General features: G+C 41.0%; 1 protein-coding gene and 1 long non-coding RNA gene across 5 annotated transcripts in view; both read left to right on the top strand.

The window, feature by feature from the left end:
• The window catches only part of EVI5 (ecotropic viral integration site 5), a 68,063-nt gene that overhangs the window by 24,797 nt on the left and 18,970 nt on the right, over positions 1 to 24,296 (top strand). For 2 of the 4 annotated variants that reach the window (XM_081914168.1, XM_081914169.1), the window contains 13 exons: positions 1,242 to 1,367; positions 1,923 to 2,066; positions 2,462 to 2,551; positions 2,644 to 2,741; positions 4,854 to 4,914; positions 6,661 to 6,714; positions 10,420 to 10,452; positions 10,986 to 11,132; positions 14,288 to 14,422; positions 15,620 to 15,760; positions 16,462 to 16,620; positions 18,113 to 18,259; positions 19,397 to 19,492. In XM_081914168.1, the coding sequence (XP_081770294.1) occupies positions 1,242 to 1,367; positions 1,923 to 2,066; positions 2,462 to 2,551; positions 2,644 to 2,741; positions 4,854 to 4,914; positions 6,661 to 6,714; positions 10,420 to 10,452; positions 10,986 to 11,132; positions 14,288 to 14,422; positions 15,620 to 15,760; positions 16,462 to 16,620; positions 18,113 to 18,259; positions 19,397 to 19,492 (1,431 nt within the window). The remainder of the gene's footprint in view (positions 1 to 1,241; positions 1,368 to 1,922; positions 2,067 to 2,461; positions 2,552 to 2,643; positions 2,742 to 4,853; positions 4,915 to 6,660; positions 6,715 to 10,419; positions 10,453 to 10,985; positions 11,133 to 14,287; positions 14,423 to 15,619; positions 15,761 to 16,461; positions 16,621 to 18,112; positions 18,260 to 19,396; positions 19,493 to 24,296) is intronic. The other 2 variants (XM_081914170.1, XM_081914171.1) reach the window with 2 other exon arrangements.
• Positions 3,777 to 4,355, top strand: LOC309371576. Its single transcript, XR_014169215.1, has 2 exons — positions 3,777 to 4,203; positions 4,249 to 4,355. It is a non-coding gene; the product is annotated as an uncharacterized lncRNA (long non-coding RNA).

The raw sequence follows: 24,296 nt of genomic DNA, 5'->3' as shown, positions 1-24,296 counted from the left end.
GGCCACACGTAGCTTTCCCCCTGGCCCCAGGCACAATGACGTTCATTCTGCAGAGATGCTATAGAATATAGTAATAGAAAACCTGTTCTACGGGATAAAAATTCCTGGGCAGACTTGAGATTCCCCAGCATGGCTTTCATAAATCTCCTGGTTCTTATTATTATCATTTAATTAAAAAAAACCCTACTGCAATGTTTAATATTGGCCAGAGGTTGCAAGTGTTTGAAGGCAATGACAACATTCAGACAAACAAATCTCAAGTTTAATAAGCCAAGTTATGCCTGATCTTCTTTCGTGCAAATGCTTCATTCCTCCCTTCACACAAGACTCAGGAGAAGCCAGGAAGCTTAACTATGGCTTGCCTTTACATCTGAACTAGCAGCTAATGATTTCCACATCGTAGCTTGTTTGGAAGCCAACTTTAAGCCCCTCTGGCATCCTATTCTGCCCGTTTGGAAGCCATCGGCCATAGTTTCCTGGTTTAAATGCAACAATGAACCATGGTTAGCTTGCAGCTTCCTGTCTTGTTCCCTTCCATGGAGAAGCAGGTGAAGCAGCTGTGTGCAGGAGCCAAAATCTTGTACAGGCTCATTAATCCGAAAATGGATAATCCAAATATGGCCAGTGATTCCAAACCTGGGTGTAAGCTTGTAATGTAGGGAGTATCTGCAATGCTTTTTCCATGTAACCACAGCTGCCACAATGAGACTACCAAGCCACTAGGGCTTGAGAAACAGCAGTTCTCTTTTCACTTGTTCAGATACTGCAATAAAAAAGAGCTACAGATGAAAATTGGTTATGAAGTGCTAGGAAACATCATTTCTCCCCGCCCCGCCATGTATACCTGTATGAGTCCTGTAGCCACGTGGTATTGGAGCCTAGGGCTTGCCGATCAGAAGGTCGGCGGTTCGAATCCCCGCAAGGGGGTGAGCTCCCGTTGCTCGCTCCCTGCTCCTGCCAACCTAGCAGTTCGAAAGCATGTCAAAGTGCAAGTAGATAAATAGGTACCGCTCCGGCGGAAAGGTAAATGGCGTTTCCGTGTGCTGCTTTGGTTCGCCAGAAGCGGCTTAGTCACGCTGGCCACATGACCCGGAAGCTGTACACCGGCTCCCTCGGCCAATAAAGCGAGATGAGCGCGCAACCCCAGAGTCGGTCACGACTGGACCTAATGGTCAGGGTTCCCTTTACTTTACTTATGACAATGAGTAATGAGCTCCTGACTTGGTTCTCCTTCAAAACAGATGCCTGAGGAGGAAGCGTTTTGCGTGTTCGTTAAATTAATGCAAGATTACCGACTTCGAGAACTCTTCAAGCCAAGTATGGCTGAACTTGGCCTTTGTATGTATCAGTTTGAATGGATGATACAGGTATATATAGATATATATGAGATCGTTTACCAGTTGTATGCTTTGTAGTTCATTTCTTTTTGTTTTTAAAGTTGCAGATATTTCCCACTTTCTCAGCAGTGGGTTAGGAGAACTGGGTGGCAGAGAAGTGGAAGGCCGTAAATTAAAAGCACTTCCGAAAGGAAATGGTGTGTAGAGAATTGGCCAGAGTTCAGGAAGTGGAGAGCAGCGCTTCAGTCTATAAACCCTGCTGAACTAAGAAAGTTGAACAGCTTTGTCTCCAGTATTTTGTTCACACTCCCTTGTTATCCCTATTTTAATACTCTCAGTAAGAGAGAACATCAGTGCTTCATAACCATTAGATGCTTTCACACAGCAAAATGCCGAGCGATTCAGTCTGAGGTAAATTACATGGGAACTGTCTAATCAGTGTGTGGCCTTCAGATGATATAAATCATATTATTGAAAGAGGGAGACCACCATTCCAAAGTGTAGTCCTTTATAAATAGATACTTATTTTATGATTTATGAAAGTCTTAACTAAAAAAAACCCAACAACTGTAAATTTTCTTTCAGGAGCAACTGCCAGAGCTGTATGTACATTTCCAGGCTCAGAGTTTTCATACCTCTATGTATGCCTCGTCGTGGTTCTTAACTATTTTCCTTACATCTTTCCCATTACCAATTGCAACAAGAATATTTGATATCTTTATGTCTGAGGTAGCTATTGTCTAATGCCTGTTGTCACAATCAAAACACTGTATCTCCCAAGGCAACTCTTTCTGATGTAGACTGTGGTTGTTAGTTGGGTTCAGGGGTGCCAACGAATAAAATATTACAGGGGTCTGGGTAAGGGCCACCCCCACGTAATTGATCACATGACACAACACATGCATACCATTTGAATGACAATGCCCATCAAATTTTTTTTGGAGGGGCGGTCCCCTTAAATATTTTACTGGGGGGTGGAAAAGACCTTGGTCCCTAGCAGTTGGCTCCTAGCAGTTGGAAATCTGTCAATATTAATTTTGTCAGTATTCAGCTAAATGGGAAAATATATTTATATTAGATATCCGAAATGCTTACCTGAAGTAAAACACATACCTTATTCCTAGGGTTTGGAGATAGTGTTTCGGGTCGGCTTAGCACTACTCCAGATGAATCAAGCAGAATTGATGCAGCTCGACATGGAAGGGATGTTACAAGTAAGCTAAATGTGACGTCGACATATCAAATTGCTGGAATGTTTGCGTATAATGTTGGTATTAATTACCGTGACGGTGTGCTTTCTTTTTAGCACTTTCAGAAGGTCGTTCCGCGTCAGTTTGATGGTGGGCCAGATAAATTAATCCAAGCAGCTTACCAGGTCAAATACAATGCAAAAAAGATGAAAAAGTAGGTAGTACGTTTTGCATAAAATAGCATCTGTGCTCTAAAAGAGTTCCTGGGTTTTGAATTGCTTTAAAATCTTGTTAACGTGCTTCTGTTTAAGAGTCTCAGCAGTTTCTTTGCCAATGATTCTAACTAGAGTACAGTACTGTGTATCACACTCGGGAGGGGGAGAATACATCAGCCACCTTGGCCTATGTTATCATACCTCATGTTACGGACACTTCAGGTTTCGTGTTTTCGGGTTGCGGACTGCGGGAAACCCGGAAGTACCGGAACGGGTTACTTCCAGGTTTCGCCGCTCGCACATGCGCAGAAGCACCAAATTGCGCCTGCGCAGACATGGCGCTTCAGGATATGAACACTGCGGGTTGCGGACGTGCCTCCGTCATGGATTACGTCCGCACCCCGAGGTTCCACTGTACGCAAAAGCATTGTTAGCAAAGTAACTTTATCCAGATCAACTGAAAGTCACAAAATGGCAGACTAGTTATTGAGCTTCAGAAACTCTTTAGGCAAAACAGACAAGCGTGCCACTAAAAAAGAGCTTGACGGAGATTTGTGTATCAAAAGCTACTGTTTAGGACCTAATGGGCAATAAATAAATAAAATTAAAATCTGTTTTTGGGTAGTATCTATTCCTGTTGTTGCATTTATGGAAACTTTTGAGCCAAGTGGAAGCTTCTGTTTTTGCCTGTGCCCTTCATCCCCTCTCAGTTCTTTTAGTCGTATAAGTCTCCACTGGATCACAGAATCTCCAGGGAACTAAAGGGGTCCCATTGGATATAAAGTCTTAACTTCCTTTCTGTTAAGAAAAACTATCTTAGCAGATCTACTGCTAAGGCCCTTTTTTTGTTTTGTTTAGAAAGCTGTCTTAATACACTGCACTCTAGCTATGGGCTTTTGAAATGGGCTTCACAATTCCCATTTATAATTGCTTATTGAAAGCAGTACAACTTGGTGTGTGTTTTCTGTTGAGTTCTAAATGAGGCCTCAATTGCTGAAGCATGGGCACTTAATTCATATATCAACAATTTGGTTAGAACGTGGTGCTCATAATGCCAGGGTTGCAGGTTCGATCCCTGTATGGGATAGCTGCATATTCCTGCATTAGAAGGTCGGCAGTTCGAATCCCCACGATGGGGTGAGCTCCCGTTCCTCGGTCCCTGCTCCTGCCAACCTAGCAGTTCGAAAGCATGTCAAAGTGCAAGTAGATAAATAGGTACCCCTCTAGTGGGAAGGTAAGCGGTGTTTCTGTGCGCTGCTCCAGTTTCGCCAGAAGCGGCTTAGTCATTCTGGCCACATGACCCGGAAAAAACTGTCTGTGGACAAATGCCAGCTCCCTCGGCCAGTAAAGCGAGATGAGCACCGCAACCCCAGAGACGTATGCGACTGGACTTAACTGCCAGGGGTCCTTTAGCTTTACTTTTTTAAGGATATAGATAGGAAGAAGAGGTTTACTTGTTGGGTGCAGATTTTACAAGTTGTCATTTTGCCAGGCACATGCTAACAGGTATTGCTTTCCAGCAAGTAAACTTTCAGCAAAATAGGCACTTGTGTGAACTACTCCATGGTGATGTTTTGTGTGGTTTTCTTTTTCTACTTCACTATGTGTGTTAAAACAAAACCTCATGTACCTTAAGACCATAGACATGGTGAAAAGAATTACAAAGAATCGTGCCTTTTTCATGGACGTACAGTTTCAGTGTGAAGGAGAGGGAAATCAGGTTTAGTGAATGAAAAACAAAAGCTTTGGTGGGAGTCCAGCAGAGGAATAGTGACAGTCAATCTGCATGTTACTTATTCTGTTCAGCACATGCACACAATACAGTCATACCTTGGGTTGAATGTGCTTCAGGTTGAGCATTTTCAAGTTACGCTCCGCGGCAACCGGAAGTAACAGAGCGCATTACTTCCGGGTTTCGCTGCTCGCGCATGCGCAGACGCTCAAAATGACGTCACACGCATGCGCAGAAGCGACAAAACACGACCTGAGCTCACGCAGACGCACAGTTGCCTTATGTTCTATTCAGGCTGCGAATGGGGCTCTGGAACGGATCCCGTTCGCATCCCGAGGTACCACTGTACTAAAAAAAAGTCTTACATTTTTTTCTTCAGGTTAGAAAAAGAATATACCACTATAAAAACAAAAGAAATGGAAGAGCAAGTAGAAATTAAAGTAAGTGGAATTTTGTGAGAGAGTGTTGTAACTAATGTGGATATTTTCAATCCTTACCTGGGCAGCAGGGACTATTTGTATGCTGTCCTGAGGTTCTTGGAAGAAAGGCAGGATACGAAGGTAATGAATAAATAACAAGTCTTTTGTGGAAGCAAGTGCCATATTAACTTTCCATAGTGCATCCTCATTTATTATGGAAAGCTAATATAGTACCTGTAACTTTCCACTTTTCAAAGGTACATTTAAAACAAAGCTGCAGTGAAAGATGTGTGGGCTGGGATATGATCGTTTTGTGGAGGAATATGTAAGAAAATAAAACCCTGATGTGGCAGGCTCCCTAAGCAAAGATGCGAACGAGGGAATGTGGCTGGGTTTGGGGTGCTTTAAAACTTACGACACTCCCTGGGAGTAACACTTGAGAGGTCTGAGATTCTATGTACATGGCAGGGTTTGCTAATATTGATGATGTGAAAAGAAAACCCATGACCATTTATCCCTCAAAGTAAGGATCAGTCCCAGCGGAAGCAAAACTGGAATTTTACTTAAACACACTCAATGAGGGTTAAAGCCTAATGGTGACCCTGATAAGGCCTAGAGCTTTTGTTCCAGCCAGAAATGCTTTACAGAAATAACTGAGAACTTTACTTAAAACCTCCACTTTAGAACTGTTTCTAATTAAACAGATTCCTCCTTGAATGGCTGTTTGTCCTGCCTGTAAGAACTCTTCCAGCCCACTTCTAGGATCTTTTCCTTCCCCTCAGGGAAATACTCGTGAGTTGCCCTGCCTAGCAAACCCCTATCCACCCATCCCAAGTCCTTTCCAAGCACTATCTCACAGTTTTAACTGTCAGCTTCTCTCGTTTAACTCTCTGTTCTCTCCTGACTGGTTGACACTCCACCCTGCTGTTTGCAGCAGTGTCACCCAAAGTGACCGTCAGACCTTAAATTTACCGTATTTTTTGCTCTATAAGACTCACTTTTTCCCTCCTGAAAAGCAAGGGGAAATGTGTGTGTGTCTTATGGAGCGAATGCAGGCTGCGCAGCTATCCCAGAAGCCAGAACAGCAAGAGGAATTGCTGCTTTCACTGCGCAGCGATCCCTCTTGCTGTTCTGGCTTCTGAAATTCAGAACATTCTTTTTCTTGTTTTCCTCCTCCAAAAACTAGGTGCGTCTTGTGGTCTGGTGCATCTTATAGAGTGAAAAATACGGTATTTTTCTCAAAGGTTCCACGTTGCATTCCAGCAAGGTTTCTTTTCTTTCTTTTTTTAAAAGAAGCTATCTGCGTTGTGATAGCAAGCAATTTAGTAACACTGATAATTTCAGAAGGCCTTCTACTGATCTGAATTAACAGGCTGTATCCACAGTCTTGCTTTCAAGGGAATGTGGTCAGGAGTTAGCTCTTTGTGATGCTGGGCATTAGGTTGTATAATTTATAATTGATCATATGACCTTCCAATATAACAACATTCATAGAAGCATGACTTTGCCACAAGTGTGTGGAATCAGACCCTAAAGTAGAGGCACCATGCATATAAAGTGATCATTGGGACTTCTCAGTTAATTTAAATTGCCCATCTGCTTTGAAACTCTTATAAGGGAATAATTAGGCGAGAAATCTAGGATGTTTCCATGTAATGTTTACCAGGTGATATGGTATCTTGTAACTTCAGTGGGCCTTGAAGGTTACTGGATTCTTCCTGTCTCCTCACTGCATTTAGGGCTCAGTTAATTTTGCTTGCTTTTCAGAGATTACAGACAGAAAATAGACTTTTAAAACAGCGCATTGAAACACTAGAAAAAGTAAGTATTCTAGTCACCATTATCCTGTATTTGATGACAAATTTTAAAATACCGGTGCAGTTCTGAATAGCTGTACTAATATGAATAGCATGGCAAGAACAACACTGCTAATGTCTGCTTTATAGCAGTGTCATGATGCTTCTTCATAATTAGACAATTTAGGGTTCTAAATTATGAGCACTTGCTTTCCGTACAACCGTAACTAAAGAAGTGAATTCAACAAAGCGTTCTGTGGCCCCTTAATAATTAACGGTTTTATTGAAGAACAAGGCATTGGGTTTATGAAAAGTCAGACAATGAAACTGAAAGATGTATGTAATGAATTTTGGATGGAAGATCAGTGTCCTTGGACAATCTCCTTGTTGGAAGGAAGCTGGGACAAAGTTTTGCACCAACGTTATTTTGGTTCTTTGCATCACCAAATGCACTGAAACATTAAGCCAGGTGTCTGAAATTATTTCGCGCTTTGCATAACCACTGTATAGAATATATTCAGAAACCGAAAACAAGTTTCTATTTATTTGTTTTTGTTCAGCACACCATAGAAACCACAACACATATACAGCTTTGACTTGCAGTCTTTTTCCTTAATTCAGTGGCATTCTGTTCAAGTTCAATCCCTGGACCGAATAGTACAATGAAGTTGAGAGAGCTCATTCTTAATTTAGGTTAAAGCAGATAGCTGTAACAAAGTGTGGTAGATAAGGGAAGGCTCTTAGTTTGGATTATGATTTTTGTTCCCAAGCAGGTTGAGAGCAGAACACCCATCCTTCTTACTTTTTTCACCAAAGAGCTGTGGAAAATAAGGGCTTCTCACTGTTTCTATTCTGCCTCATCTCAATCTCTTGGCCCGCTTTGGCTTCATGAAGAACCCTAACTGTACCTGGAAACATTTTCTTCCTTCTGGCGGTTCCCTCGCTACGAGAAGCCAAGTTACAGGGAACCAGGCAGAGGGCCTTCTCGGTAGTGGCACCTGCCCTGTGGAACGCCCTCCCACCAGATGTCAAAGAGAAAAATAACTACCAAACTTTTAGAAGACATCTGAAGGCAGCCCTGTTTAGGGAAGCCTTTAATGTTTAATAGGTTATTGTATTTTAGTGTTTTGTTGGAAGCCGCCCAGAGTGGCTGGGGAAACCCAGCCAGATGGGTGGGGTATAAATAATAAATAATAATAATAATAATAATAATCCTTCTTAAAGCCATTAGAGCTTCCTTCTTCTTATTCCAAGCATGTGGACACTACTGATCATTTGATGGCTAGGGGGAAACAGGACTGCAGGGTGCCAGAACCAGACAAACTAGCGATAGACGAAACAGTCATCCCTTGGGTTGTTGAATGGTGGTGCTCAAACAGGAGAGTTGAGCATTTTATATTGTATTTTTTTTCTGAATAACTGACACAGGCGTAATAATATAAACAGTTTATAAAGCGCTGAGGAATGTATGCTTTTATTATTATTTTTTTAAAAAATCCCAAGTGTTCCATTTAGTATAGGCAGTCTGTTAATTTGAGTAGTTTCAGAGGCAGCGTTTGAAGCAAAAAACTGAACTGTGTGTGTACCTAGTTGTGTTGTGGGTGGGTGTTTTGGACACCTTGGAAGAACTTCAGCTCCATTCTTTCAGCCACTTGAAAATTTTCGAGTATATTTGTGGCACTGGTGAGGAAACAGTCTTAGGAAGTCATCCTCTCCTGAGGATCTGTTTTTTACGTGTCACACTGGCCTTGACTAGACAATGGGCTAGCAAGCCTGAGGCTGTATGTTTGTCCTCTAGATGATCCTCTCATTCAGCGTTGCTGCTTTTTTTAGTCCCACTATCATGGTAATACTTTTACTGCTTTTATTTCTCAGTTCTTTCAATGGGCAAGGGCAGTTGGAGGAATAGGAGAACCCATTATGAATTCTTTATTTCCTTTTCCTTTTGCCTTCGTGATAGGGACGCGGTTCTCTTAAAAAGAGGAGGTTTTTTTGTAACATTGTCCTGTTATAGTCTGAGCAAGGTTGCGATGTGTTTTTCTTTATTGTTCTGAATTCCAAGACAGTACAGAGTTGTTCTCAAACAAAATCCACAGTGATTACCTTTCCAGTGCCCAGGAAACGATGGCATCCAAACAGAGCAGGTGATGGAAGCGTCTAGTCCAGATCTAACCCAATCCTTCCAACAGTTCTATAGACTGTTTTCCAGCCTGTTGCAATTGCCCTTAGCACCAACGACCCTGACAGCCACCTTCTTGCCAATGTGCCAACCTTGCAAGACTTCAAGCTTGCTGTAGCACGACATATAAGCTTCTAGAGACTGATACTCGTTTGTTAACCATTGTGAGAGTGGCTGGCTATCCTTTTGGTAGAAGGCAAGCTTTCCTTGATCTCTAATACAGGTGTTTCTTCTTCAAGCATTGGGGCAACTCTGAAAGGGCAGGTTTTGTCTTTTTCTATACCCAAATCACTTCCTCGTGGTTTTTCTTTGTCATATGAAAATTTCCTTCTGCCCAATAATCTTATGATATTGTGGCCTTTCCCCTTGGCTCTGGAATACTTGTTTCCATTAATCGGACTAAAGAATACGCTGTCTATCTCTAGTGGATGCTGAATAGGAATAGATTGGATTCCTTTTTCTGGTATTTTTTCCTAGGCCTTCAAGCCTTTTACAGCTATAGCTTCCTAGTTTTTGAAATTATAGTTGGCAGAAGTCTTCATTTGTGACTTAAAAGAGGAGTTCTCCCTGTGTGGGGAGTGAAGTTTGGTCTTTCCCCATAAGCGTGGAAAGTGAACTTTTTCCAATGTGCATTCCTGGTTCCAAGGGGAACAGAATGGCCGTTACTGTCATAAAACAAAAGTAGGAAAGCAAGATGGAAATTCTGTTCTTAAACAAACCTCACTTCAAAGAACAATTGTGCGTTCAGCTTGAAGATAGTTTCCACCTAATTTATGCTAATTAATACATTTCTACTTCTACTGATACAGCTTCCTTTGGCTTCTTGATGCATCAATTTTTATGTGGATGTGTTAACAGTTTCTGCCCTCTCTGTGAATTTCTAAGTGCATTAAGGGAGGTGTAAACTAACTGATGTGTATGGGTTAAATTGTACCTTTCCTGGTTGAAAGCTGCCTGGATTATTAGATAGCTGTGAAGATTCTAGTTTGCTGCAAAATCTGAGCAAGGGAAGATTAAACTGTAATAGCGTTAGTGATAAGAGTTGTCCGAAATCAGATCAGATATACTTTGCATATATTCACTGTTCTTCGTGCCTGACATTTTGCATCACTAGACTCCTGCCTTTTATATACTGCTGTTGTACAAATTGCTCTGCCCCTTCACTAGCTGAACTTTGAAATGTGCTCAAATTATACCTCCTTTCACTTCACAAAGCTTGATCAAGTGAGCTCTACATGAATTTGCATACCGTATAATGTTTGCTCCATGCAATAAACTGCCAACTGAAAATTAAACAACTTACCCTCTTTAAACGAATATTATTAAATTTGAAGCTCGGTGTTATTTTTCTGAATTAAGTCTTCTGCCTGTGCTGCTGAGATTTGGCTGTTAAACCGTACCACCTTTAATGGGTGAAAAAAATGAATATTTGAGAGTTCATTGTATATGGAAAGTTGGTAGAATTTGGGCATAATTTTCCACCATTGATTTTGTCACTTGGTTTTCCTTTTTTTTCTCTTACTCCTATCTGAATTTTTTTCCTTTTTGTAGGAAAGTGCTTCCTTGGCAGATAGATTGATACAGGTATATACTTCTTTAGTATCTCACTCTTTCCGATTCTAAAAAAACAGCTTTCTGTTTTTAATGCATGCATTAATAACTACATGCATTTTTACAACTGAATATCTACCCTTGTAAATTTAAACAACTGTAATCTAGCAGCTCTGTGTTAGAATAATATTTAGGCATATCTCTGCACGCTCATTCTAATGATGCCCGAAATTCTGAGTAATTGCTGGGCTCTAATTCTGTTTCAGCACTAATTCTGTAGACCAGCTACAAAACTTCTAACAGATGTGCATGCACAATGGAGTAATATATGCATGAACAGAGTTCTGCTGAATGCAAATACATAATTGACCTTGCTGGCGGATACTAAAAGCGTTTAATGCGGTGCAGTGCTAAACTGCCTTTACTTCGCTAAATTGATGTACTGGCTGTAACAGTTCTGTGATGATTTGCAAGATTTTAACCATATGGCAGAATAAATATGTAAAACTCTCGGTCTTCCCTGGATCGGTCCTCCAATTGCTTTAAAAAGAAAATTATGTCCTAAGGGACAAGTGACAAGGGCCCAGGAGGCTGAGGAAAACTACCTCATAAAACGGGAGCTGGCCACCATCAAACAGCAGAGTAATGAGGCCATTACTAAACTGGAGCAAGCTGAAAATACCATCAGGGAGCTCCAGCAACAGCAACAAGGGGTAAGGTACCTGGTAGTAACCTACTCTCTTCTCTTTCTCATTCACTTCTGGTTATTTCTGTTGGACATGGCATGATCTCTGTTCTGTTCCTCTTTAAATATATTGCTTTCTGTGATATATGCATGGATAAACACAGTTCAATGCAAAACAGGGCTCGGCTGGGTTGGAATAGCCAAACCTTAAATCTGTTTAAAGGTGGATTCCTCCTCTATCCGTAGCCTGAGCTGACAGCAGGCCTTTAGGTTGATCACCCTTAGCACAGTTTTCAAAATTTTATGGCACCACCTAGTGGGAAAAAGAGAAATTAAATTTGACCACTTAGGTAGGAAGGCGATTGAACTTTGTGTGACTGACAGGTGAATGTGCTTAAGATGATGCTGCACGGCCAATAATTTGACATTTTTATTTTTAAAATAGATACCTGTGGTTTCAATCTCATACTTTAAAATACTGAGATAATGTCAGTATGATTGTTTCCTTGGGTAAAACATGTGCTCTCAATTCGCCTGGCTGTTGTTTAAGAAAATATTGTGTGTGTGTGTGTGTGTGTGTGTGTGTGAGTGACTTCATTACTGGAAGAAGAGTAATTAATTATGATAACATAAATGTTCCTTTCTAGCCTGCCCTGAATAATAAACTTTATGTGACAGGTCATTGATCTTGGTAGCTCTCAATTTTGTCCCATAATTTGTTTCTCACAAGTGATAATACTGGAACCCAACCAAAATGGAACCCAATAATACTGGAACCCAACCAAAACTTCCTACTTTGTTCTTTAGCTTTCTCGTAATCAATAGATATGTATGGAATAATCCAAAAAAATATTTATGTGTTGAATATATGTCTTGTAATGAAATGTGGAATTAAAAACGACATTTTCATAGGTATGAAAATATACATGTAAATGAATACATCTGATGGGGGACAGGGGACGGAATAGAAATATAGCTAGTCTGAATAATTGATTTGGATTACTATAGTGTTGTGTTACTATTGTGTTGGAGACTGTTGCGCAAGTGTAAAGACAGAGGCTGTATTCTTGGGAAAGCTAAGGGGAGATTATTATACTCAACAAACATAAATTTCTAGGCTTTGTGTTTCTTTTCCCATTCTTGGTGGATGATTGCTACCATGAAATAATTTTGAATTGCTTGGTATTTGATATATTGGGGTTGCAGCTCCTTAGTTATCTATGAACCAAATGGCGATGGCGTTGGATAAGTCACTGTCTCAAGGTGACTGGGAGGAAAAGGAGGTTAAAAAGCAATTCTTACATACAGTGTGGATTGAGGTATAAAACAAAGAACAAGAAGAGGGGCCAGCATAGCTTTTTTAAAAACAACAACACAGAGATTCTGAAAAAGCCCAATTCTTGGAACCCTTCCCATTTTTATCGCACACTTCTCTAAAAGCAGGCTCGTTAAGCTTAGTTTCCAACGAACTGACTCTCAGACCTTCTTTCACTTGGGAGTGTATGCCACTGAAATTTCATTTAAATGGAGATTCAAGGTAAGAATTGTTATCTACTTAGGTGGCACTGCAATCTCCACCCCTGAAGCTCTATGAAATATTTTCTCTTTTGGAATGAGTGAAATGCTTTTTGATATGAGATTTTATTCGCTCAAAATGCATCGTAGGAACGTTTGTTTTCAAATGTAAAGCAGTCCCCACAGCATTAGATAATGGTAAATCCTGGGTACATTGTAGAAACACAGGTCGCTCAGCTCTAATATGCATTTCTACACATGGAGAGTTTTGCTGTTTTCGTGAGAAAAGCAGACAGGACCTTTTGTTTTCTTACAATTAGCTGCTTAGAAGCATGTCTGCTGCACCTCCCCATACCTTTTGCTTGTGCAAAAGAAATCTCACTCTGCAATCCTGTGCACCAGAATTGGGAAACCTCCAAATGTTGTCCTCCCATCAGCGTTGGGGAGAAATGGGCCTTACTCTGAGTAGGCAGGTATAGAATTGCAGTGTCAAAGTTAGTATATTTTCGATGCTGCTGTTTATACTTACCTGGGCCTAAGTGCCACTAACCAAAAGTAGGGTCTTCTGAGCAAACATCCTTAGAATTTGTCTATAAACATAAATCAACGAAACACGTTTCTATATGCTAAGTTGTGGACGGTAGTTTTTTGTTTAAGCAGAAAGTTTAAGTTTGCCAAAATAAGCTTTGCAGATTTAAACACATTCTTTCTCTCCTTCCCGCCCTACGGGGAAAACCAGGAAGAAAATACTTACCCACATGACTTACATGCCTTCGCTTTTCATACATCTTTCCACTAACCTATAGTGTAAAAAACAATGTGCTATTGTACTGTATTAAATTGTTCTATGCATAACCCTTTGGGATTCTTTCATTAAACTCTCTGGTTTATTGGCTGCGACTTGCAGGAAATGGTGACACCTTGAATGCGGCGATGGTGATATCGCTGGTGAAAGGCCTGAGGGAGATCCACCACAATAACCTTTTAGCTGGATCCTCAGCAACAGAAGCGCAAATGCAGATCTGTTGCCATGAAGAGTAGTTTCCCGCAAGTGCTCTGTGAAGCTCCATTGTGCTTGGAGGAGAATAGCTCTAGCGGCTTTGCCAAATAAAGATGGCCTGGAATTGCAAGGCCCAGCCTTTCATTAGTCACCACAGCAGACTGGCTGACTCAACGTGAACTGTACTTGGGAGAACACAATGACTTAATGGCTAGCTGGCAAAGTAAAAATATTTAATCCTTAAAATAGCCACTGTTGTATCTTGAAGATTGGGTCTAGTTTGTCAACAGGGACAAACTTGCAGTGGCGCCACAAAACGCTGAAAAGTTCTGACTCACAGGATGACCAAAACAAAACCTCAGAAAACTGGAGGTGTGTTTCCACAGCTTTAAAAAAAGCAACCTGCTCCACTACTTAAACTTCAGGTTTGGGGTATTATAAAAATCACTGTAAAATAGGACTGGTTCCTAAGTTAGCAGGGTTTTTGTTTTTTAGTGTCTGCTCCCTAGTGGGAATAAACTTTGTAAGTCTGAATGGAAATGCCTGAGGGGGGGGGAAACCTTCATCGTTCACAGCAGCAGCACCCCTCCCCATTGCATCCTCTTGCTTTTTGAGCACGCTTGCACTGCTTCCTCTCATTTAATGCTGAACTTACTCCCTCCATATAGCAAAAGTGCAGCTCCCGCTATAGTGAAGACTTCGTCCTGCAGCTGGAGAAAGAGTTGGTGCAAGCAAGGCTGAGCGAAGCAGAATCCCACTGTGCCTTGAAGGAAATGCAAGACAAGGTTCTTGAGATGGAAAAGGCAAGTCCAAACCAGAATGCTTTGCAGAGTGAAACCGTTTCACGAGTCCTTGGAATTTAACATAACATTCTGTAAAACGTCGGTCCCTTTTGGCACAACTAGATTTAGCATGGGTAGGGCGTGTGTCCTACTCAGAAGCACAGTTGTTTGGGGCACAAGACCAGGCTTTTTCTATTGAAGCTCCCACTTTTAGGAACTCTCCCTAGAGAGGTTCTCTCTTTAAACTTCAGGCAAGCTGCTTTTAGCGTGGGCTATCGTTCTGCCTGCCTGTTTTATCCATATTGAATTCTTGCGTGCTGCTACCGGGCCAAATTTAAGGTGGTGGTGTTGTTCATTGAATTTATATACCGTCCTATACTCTGGGGGGTCTCAGGGCAGTTCACAGAATAAAATCAAGATATAAAACCACCAAATCCCCATGACGGGGTGAGCTTCCGTTGCTCGGTCCCAGCTCCTGCCAACCTAGCAGTTCGAAAGCACATGAAAGCGCAAGTAGATAAAATAGGTACCGCTCTGGGGGGAAGGTAAACGGCGTTTCCGTGCGCTGCTCTGGTTTGCCAGAAGCGGCTTAGTCATGCTGGCCACATGACCCGGAAGCTGTACGCCGGCTCTCTCAGCCAATAAAGCGAGATGAGCACCACAACCCCAGAGTCGGTCACGACTGGACCTAATGGTCAGGGGTCCCTTTACCCTTTACCTTACCTAGATGCTTAGAAAGTTGAGATAACTTTAACTCGTTTTAATGTTTTAAATTTTGTATGTCTTAGAGCAGGTTTGTATTTCCCCCCCCCCCTTGATTTTTATTGTTTTATCCTTTTGTAAACTGCTTTGAGGTTTTACTTTTATTTTTTTTACAATCAAGCAGTGTATAAATTTTATGAACTAACTAATAGGCTAGCAGGTCCCCTTATATAATGATCCTGCTCAAGATAGAGAGTTTTGTTTCACTGAAACTTTAAGCCCATTGATCCATTGCATTTTCATTTGTGAAGATTTTAATGTCCTTCAGGTTTTTTTTGGAGGGGGGGTTTCTTTCTGTGCTTTGTATTCCTGAAATGCCACCTCAAAGAGTATTACGCAGTTGCAAGAGGTTTGAGCTAGATGACCCTTGTGTTTCTTTCACTTACGTCACGTATCATTTAATGCAAAAAGCCTACCTTATACTCTCGGTTTCTTAACAGCTTGCTTTGTTTGCAGAGGAACAGCTCCTTCCCTGATGAGAACAATATTGCTAGACTTCAAGAAGAATTGATTGCAGTGAAACTAAGAGAAGCAGAAGCTCTGATGGGTCTAAAAGAACTTAGACAACAAGTTAAAGATTTGGAGGAACACTGGCAGGTAAGGCTATAGACCTACCCCTAAGACCTAGGGCTAAAGTTGATTCAACAATGCATTGTGTAAACTGGACTTACAGAGAGCTAGTGTACAAGAGGGATGTTTGAAGAGGCTGGGGATCATGAGAAGAGACCGCAAATGAATGAGTCCTAGTTGCAGAGAGCCCCTACCATTCATTTTGATCCCCTGTTTAGCAAATGCAGGTTTTTACATTTGCCTCTGCAGCTGAGAATAGCTATAAACTTTCTGCGAAATAGGCGGTTTTCTGTGTAAGCAGAATGTCTTGAAGCTTATTTACTCAGAAGTAACTTCTACTGAGTAGTTCAATGAGAGTAACACGCAAGCAGCTATACATTATAATCTTAGAGTGGCTTTTAGTCATCAATTGCCAAGGATTTCAAATAATGCTGTCTTAAGCAGTTTAAACCTTATTTTGGAGTGAGAAAATATGAAGAGACAGTAGATATTTCAATGGCTGGGCATTTTTAAAAATCATTAGCAAAAACATTCAAGATATTGAGTATATGTACAGTTTAGTGCTCAGCTGCTGAAAATTTGCTGCTTTTAATCTCCATGTTCCATATTTTTCCTGCTTTTGGTTACTCAAGTTGAATGAATTCTCCTGCATCCTTATGCCAGTTGAAGATTTATTTTTTATTTTAATGCAAATTGGGGATTTTGTTAAAACATAGCAATGTTTTCAGCGCCATCTAGTTCGCACTACTGGGAGGTGGAAAGACCCCCCTAAAAAGAACGCTGTAAATGAATTGCAAGATGAACTTATGACAGTCAGGCTCCGAGAAGCAGAAACACAAGCTGAGCTGAAAGAAGTAAAGCAAAGGATGATGGAAATGGAAACACAGGTAAGGGCATCTTCACCCAGAGGAAACGGAATGTCAGGTATTGCATGGAAATAACTCCCTAAGTATGAAAACCACTTGCATATCTAAACGTAGTATGTTGGGTTTGGAACTGGGAAGTATAGAGCTCTGTCCATTGAGAGCAGACCCAGTGAAATTAATGGACATGACTAACTTGGGTCTATTAATTTCATTAGGTTTACTTTGAGTAGATCTTATTCAGATCCAATTCTTTAATGATACTATTGTACTTTCTAACCTGTAATAAATAGTGTGGGGGGTTTGTCCAATCTTGAAAATGTGGTGCCACTTTTAAAGTCACTTAGAATATAGTGAGGTCAGACTGACACTTATATCATACCTAAACTGGTCTAAAAAATTGATTAGTGGGTGGAAGTATGTGGATTCTTAGGCTATATGTTTTGTTGGCGTGAAACTGTGTTTTGATCCAGCTTCTTCTGCCAATATATGCTCTCTGGCAACAAAAGCGCTGTCTAAGACATTCATATCTTCCATATAAAAGGTAGTGAATAACCCTAAGGCAATACATAAAAACCAAATTAAAGTAGCAGAAAACGAGAAGCAGCTATTAAACCATTGAGCAGCCTCCATCAGTAAAAATAACTGTATAGCATGTTAATAAACATCAGTACCGAAACTAAAAACCCATCTATTTAATATTATTTTATCTGTTATGCAGCAAAAAGTCACTGGTTTCCACAATACTTTCAGCCTGTAGGGGGTGCAATTGTTCTATCTGATCACATGTGCAATATGTGTCAAAAGAGAGATGCGTGTAAGCCCTTAATGTTGAGTACAAATTTCTTGTTTTGAATAAGCAGCACATTCATATAAGCAGCACACACACAAAACAAGTACATCAAAAATACTGCTAAGTGTAACTTTTCGTTCTTGAGTGGGTACTGGTACACCACCGAGTGGGGATTGTTATCCTCCACTTGCCTGAAAGCAGGGAAAAAACACCAACGCTTAGAGAAACTTCTAAGTTGCTCCTCCCTTAAGAGTAACAGTTGGGGGTTTTTTCTCTGCCTTCCTTGAAGTAGACCTTTCTTTCCACTGGTGCTCTTCTGACTGTTTCTGGTTTATTTGTGTGATTGTTGTTTCTATTTTGTAGTGAATTCTGGTTTTTTTTTGGGGGGGGTGAGGTTTTTCCTCTGTGCAAGTGAGTCTGTTTCCCCCCCTTGGTGTCTATCTTTTCTTGTTGTTGCTGCTGGAATTAACTTTCTATCAATTCTGACCCTTTTCCTCAATTAATTCACTGTTACTGATTAATTATAGCCCCCCCCCCAAAGTTTTTTCACAGTTAATAGATTGGGACTGATCTATGATCATTGTCTTGCTTTGCTAGTGGAAGTTACAACCCTTAGGTTTGCACTAGCTTTCACATATTTACTACTGCAAATGTATAAGAAGACTGAGGTCAAGGCTAACGCAATCCCTCTTTCTCCCCCTTGTTATCGCTCCTAAACATCAGAACCAGATAAATAGCAACCATTTGCGGAGGGCAGAACAAGAGATTTCCAGTTTGCAAGGGAAGGTCCAGTATCTGTCTGCTCAAAACAAAGGACTTCTGGCTCAGCTGACCGAATCAAAGCGAAAGCAGGCAGAGATTGAATGCAAGGTAACCCAAAACAGAAATGCAGAGAACACTATCTGTGCACTTTAAAACCAAGATATCTTGGAGAACTAGCAAATTCTACCTGCAAGCTTTCCCAGGATGGATATTTGTTTTATATTACAGAATTGTATTAAACAAGTTGACATCACGTTTGATTTTTAAAACCCTTTCACTTTATGATTAAGTGAGTTGTGTATTTCTGTACTCAGGGCGTTTGCCTTATATTTGTAAAATGCAAGTTGTTCAGTTCAATTTCAGTGTTTTGATGGATTACAGAATCCATTGTCAGCAGAGGTGCCATAGGCAAAAATCTAAGGACATTTGGTGATTTCTGGCACCATTTATCATCCTAAAACTAGTCATCGCCTTACATTTTAATCGTGCACTGTTTGTAAGGGGACTTTCCGGGAGTGTGTATATTCATCTGCCACAACTGGGTGTAATGTACAGTTTTATAATATACCTTGAGGGCTAAGCAAATGCTAATTGGCTGCCTATTTATGTCGAGGTTGTGCCTCTGAAGACAGGATGAGATTCTGCATTGTACAGTTCGTTTCCTGTTTTTAATTATTTGTCCCTTTTTATTGTGCTTCTTTGTGCACGTACCCTCACACACGGGAAAAGCAGAAATGTAACACGTAGGGGACAGACCGTCTTTTACTACTTCAGACTGCAGAAGTGCAGAGCAGGGTATATCTTCAGCATGCATTAATTTTTTTGTATGTTTTGAATGCTGGAAAGAGAACTGCAATGGCAAATGTAACTTTAGAGGCTGCCTTCAGTTGCACATTCTCCTTGGCGATAGAGCAGCATCATTCAAAAATGTTTTATATATCCTAGTATTCACAGACTGCCTATCCTTGCTTACTAAAACCTAAAACTAAAATTGTTTTAAGGGGGGGAAACTTGGGGGAGGAGAGTCCGCAACACCAATAAATCATTAATATTGTTGTATTTATTTTGATAGCATGGTCAGTCAGTCTCTTGAAGTAGCTTGTTGAATGAATTTAGAGCAAAAGGATACTTCTGGCTCAAATCAGTTTTTCTTTAAATGTGAGTCAGCTTGCTACCCGTAACTTACTTGGAATCACTTTTTTTACTGAACTTTTTCTATTCCCTCCTCACCCCTGTTATTCCTAGAATAAAGAAGAAGTCATGGCTGTAAGGCTCCGAGAGGCAGATAGCATAGCAGCTGTGGCAGAACTCCAGCAACATATTGCAGAACTAGAAATCCAAGTAAGAGTGTAAACCAATCCCTTTGTTCCCTTTGTTTTGTTTTTTCACTTCCTACCGCTTTGTGTTTTCACTCTTTTCCCCTTCAGTTTGACACACGTTGGGTAACTTTTTAACATTTCCTCTCAGTGTAGGCATAATTCTGCCTGCCCTTTACACTCGTTTACGAAATTGGTGACAGGGTTCCATTACCCTTATGTGTGAGCTCCCCTTTAGATATTGAGGGACGCGGGTGGCGCTGTGGGTTAAACCACAGAGCCTAGGGCTTGCCGATCAGAAGGTTGGTGGTTCGAATCCCCGCAACAGGGTGAGCTACCGTTGCTTGGTTCCTCCTCCTTCCCACCTAGCAGTTCAAAAGCACATCAAAGTGCAAGTAGATAAATAGGTACCGCTCCAGCGGGAAGGTAAACGGTGTTTCCATGTGCTGCTCTGGTTCGCCAGAAGCGGCTTAGTCATGTTGGCCACATGACCCGGAAGCTGTACACTGGCTCCCTTGGCCAATAAAGCGAGATGAGCGCCGCAACCCCAGAGTTGTTCACGACTGGACATAATGGTCAGGTGTCCCTTTACCTTTTTTATGCTGATATTATTTATTTATTATTAAATTGATACCCTGCCCAAAGGAGCCTTGTAATCATTGTTCACTCCTACCCTACAACTTGAATTCTGCTTTTTTTAAAATAAAAAAGTATAATATATTTCATTTTTATTTACTTCGTTTCTTCCAAAATGCACACGGTTTTCCTTCTCCTGGTAACCACCCTGCCAGGTACATTAAGCTGAGAGAAGAGGGTGACTCTCCCAAAGTCACCTAGCCAGCTTATGTGGAGATTTGAACCTCAGCGTCCCAGGTCCTAGTCTTATGTTCTAACCATGCTACGCCACACTGATTCACCGACCACTTGGAATACTACCGCAGAGAAATGCTTTTCAGTGGTCTCTGTTAAGACACTTGACTGATGGCTCAGTAGTCAAAAGTAGGCAGAAGTGAGTGGACTTGCATATAGGTATATTCAAGTCTTCGGAGTGTGTTAAACATAGCATTGGGACTGTACATACACAACAGTTCTGATGTACAGTGGTACCTTGGGTTACAGAAGCTTCAGGTTACAGACTATGCTAACCCAGAAATATTACCTCGGATTAAGAACTTTGCTTCAGGATGAGAACAGAAATCACGCGGCGGCAGCGAGAGGCCCCATTAGCTAAAGTGGTTCCTCAGGTTAAGAACAGTTTCAGGTTAAGAATGGACCTCTGGAACAAATTAAGTTCTTAACCCAAGGTATCACTGTAGTTCTTTAGCTGCTGGGGTGGGAAGACTTGCTGTCCAGTCTAAGCATGATGATGTACATGAAGTGGGCAGGACCTATTGAGACATACACTTGGGACATAGGTGGCGCTATAGTCTAAACCACTGAGCCTCTTGGGCTTGCTGTTCAGAAGGTCAGCGGTTTGAATCCCCGCGTTGGACTGAGCTCCCATTGCTCTGTTCCAGCTCCTGCCAACCTAGCAGTTCAAAACCATGCCAGTGCAAGTAGATAAATAGGTACCGCTGTGGTGGGAAGGTATACGGCGTTTCCGTGCACTCTGGCTTCCCTCACGGTGTTCCATTGTGCCAGAAGCGGTTTAGTCATGCTGGCCACATGACCCAGAAAGCTGTCTGTGGGCAAACACTGGCTCCCTCAGCCTGAAAATGAGATGAGCGCCGCAACCCCATAGTCACCTTTGACTCGACTTAGCCGTCCACAGGTCCTTTATTGCATTTGCTGACTGAGAAGACATTGCTAAACTGTGTCTTAAAACACAGCACTTAATTTGATTATTAACAATAATTATAACGTTGCGAGTATAGCATTGACTTGCCTCAAAACAATTTCTCTGAGGAAGCCACAGAGCTTTCCTTTTAAGTCAAACTTCTGTGAAGATTCTGAAAGCAAAATCCTGGCGGCCACTTCCTACCCTGCCAAAATCTAATTGCTGCTTCTACCTAAGCGTAAGGAACTCAAATCCCTTCAGTGATACACTACTTCAAGTCTTATAAAATGGCAGCAAAGTACAGTGGTACCTCGGGTTAAGTACTTAATTCATTCCGGAGGTCTGTTCTTAACCTGAAACTGTTCTTAATCTGAAGCACCACTTTAGCTTATGGGGCCTCCTGTTGCTGCCGTGCCACCGGAGCACAATTTCTGTTCTCATCCTGAAGCAAAGTTCTTAACCTGAAGCACTATTTCTGCGTTAGCAGAGTCTGTAACCTGAAGCGTATGTAACCTGAGGTACCACTGTATTTTATGTGCAGTGTGCCTGCTGCTCAGAAGCCTATAGTTCATAGCTCTTTCTTAAAACTGTTCCAGATTTATTCACTTGTTTATAATAATAAAAAAATACTTACATACTACATTTTTTTTAAGGCAAAGCTGTGTACAACAAACACACGATAAAAAGATTGCAATTGAAAACACAAACTGCTAGCTAACTTCTTGGTCGGGAGGCATACGAAAGATGCAATGGAAAAATAATTGTATTAGATGCATTTCTTCTTCAAAGTAGTTTTACTCATTTGAGAATCTAGGAGTTCCACTTTCAGGGTCAGAGCTGGGTCATAGCAATTACCTTAAAGCATACAGCTTTCTGTGAAGAGTTTAGGTGTAAGTGTAAGACACGTTGGCATTAAACATCTAAAGTGCCCCTAGTATTGCTACACCCACATTACTACGGAAATTACAATCAAGTCCCTAATTTAAAACACAGTTTGGAGAGGTTGTCGGTGGGGTTAGCTAAAAGTGTTGGGTTTTTCCCCCCACCAAAAAAAATAAATCCCAAGCAAAACAGAAGTGAGGGTTTAATTTATGCTTTATGTGGATACAACTAACATGTCCATCTCTGGCAGTATTTTCCGAACTTGGGTCTCCAGCTGTTTTTGGACTACAGTTCCCATCATCCCTGACTGCTGGTCCTGCTAGCTAGGGATGATGGGAGTTGTAGTCTAACAACAACCGGAGACCCAAGTTTGGGAAACGCTAATCTACAGTACTTTGAATACTTTTTTGTTCTAACTACCATATTTTTCCATGTATAAGACACCCCCAAGTATAAGACAAGACCCAATTTTTTTGAACCCCAAATTAAGAAGATTTAATTGAGAGTATTTACACTGATACTAGGATCTCAATCTTCTTCTTTTACATATATACCGGTAAATTAGTCATATATATATATATATATATATATATATATACACACACACATATATAATCTGTTAATATGTTTTTTCATGCTTTTTAAAGTACAAAAATTTAAACTACACACAAGAAATCTGTGTTGCTTCTGTTTGTCAGTGTTCAGGTTTAGCATGTTCTGCAGAACCAATTTATCTGTGGCCTCCAGCATTCACTTTTAAGGAAAAACTAAAGGCACCTTCCCAACAGTAAACTCTTACCTTTCATGGAAAGAAGCCTGTCTTTATATCTTATAGCACCTTTCTTTAATATCCAGGACTTGCAGAGTTCTAAAGAGAGAATTTCTATTTTTGCAATTACAGGAAACTCTTCTTGTACTCTTCAGCAGTGTGATGTTTTTTCTGAAAACCTAAAATGAATCATCCCAGTCACCAAAAGGCCATGCATCCCCCACAACTGCCCTAATGAATAAACTTAATTTAGGTGTTCAGTGTAAAATGTCATCACCATGTAATAGCAAAAGTTCATAAAGCATAAACCAAACTGAGAAAAAGGCTGCAAGATAGCTTAACTTCCACAACCCATTTTTCCCCACTTAACTATGGATAATCCGATTAGTTAGCTATGAAATAAGAGCATGTCTGTTTTCCCCAAAGGTGAGCATGATTCATGTGCCACCAAGCTTTCAAAAGAAGTCAGAATTCCCCATCTCTCATGGCCAAGCCTTTGGCAAGCAGGGTTCCCCCCCCCCCCCCGCTAAACCTATTTAGAATCTCTCCTTTCTGTGGCTTCTGTGGCTACCAAAAACAGAAGCATACAATTAAGTATTTGTGCACTTTCTAAAAATCACATTTTGATTAACAAACCAGACTTATCCTGAGGGATCAGCGTGCTTGGTTTCAAAACCTATTGCATATCGGAGTTGTGGCCATTGATTTCAATGGATCAACTCTGAGTGAAAGGTAGTTGATATTCCACTCTATTCTGCAGTGGCCAGACCACACCTGGAATACTGTGTCCAGTTCTGGGCACCACAATTTAAGAAGGATGTTGACAAGCTGGATCGTGGGCAGAGGAGGGCAACCAAGATGATCAAGGGTCTGGAAACTAAGCCTTATGGGGAGTGGTTGAAGGAACTGGGTATGTTTAGGCTTCAAGCTGAGAGAAAGGAGATTCCGACTGAACATTTGGAAAAACTTTCTGACAGTAAGAGCTGTTCAGCAGTGGAACAGACTCTAACAAGAGGTGGTAGACACTCCTTCCTCGGAGGTTTTTAAGCAGAGGTTGGGTGGCCATCTGTCATGGATGCTTTAGCTGAGATTCCTGCATGGCAGGGGGTTGGACTAGATGACCCTTGGGGTCCCATTCAACTCTGATTCTATGAACACTAATAATGTAACCCAGCTATATTTCAGGAAAGTATAAATTACTTCCAAAATATGAAAACAAGTCGGAAAAGTTTTAAGGTTTATATGGCATTGAATAAAGAATGTTGGTTATATGAGGCTGATCCCACAGATTTGGGGCTAATTAAAATACATTGTGTTTTTTCGCTGTGTTGAAGTCAGGTTTGATAAGAATAATGGATTACTATTCTATTGTTAAAAGGTTTTGAAATAGATTCTTTCTCC

The sequence above is a fragment of the Podarcis melisellensis genome (assembly GCF_964234715.1).
Source record: "Podarcis melisellensis genome assembly, chromosome: 6".
In the NCBI taxonomy this organism is placed as follows: domain Eukaryota; kingdom Metazoa; phylum Chordata; class Lepidosauria; order Squamata; family Lacertidae; genus Podarcis; species Podarcis melisellensis.
The sequence above is the reverse complement of the archived record's forward strand: the minus strand, read 5'-3'. Positions and strand labels throughout refer to the sequence as shown.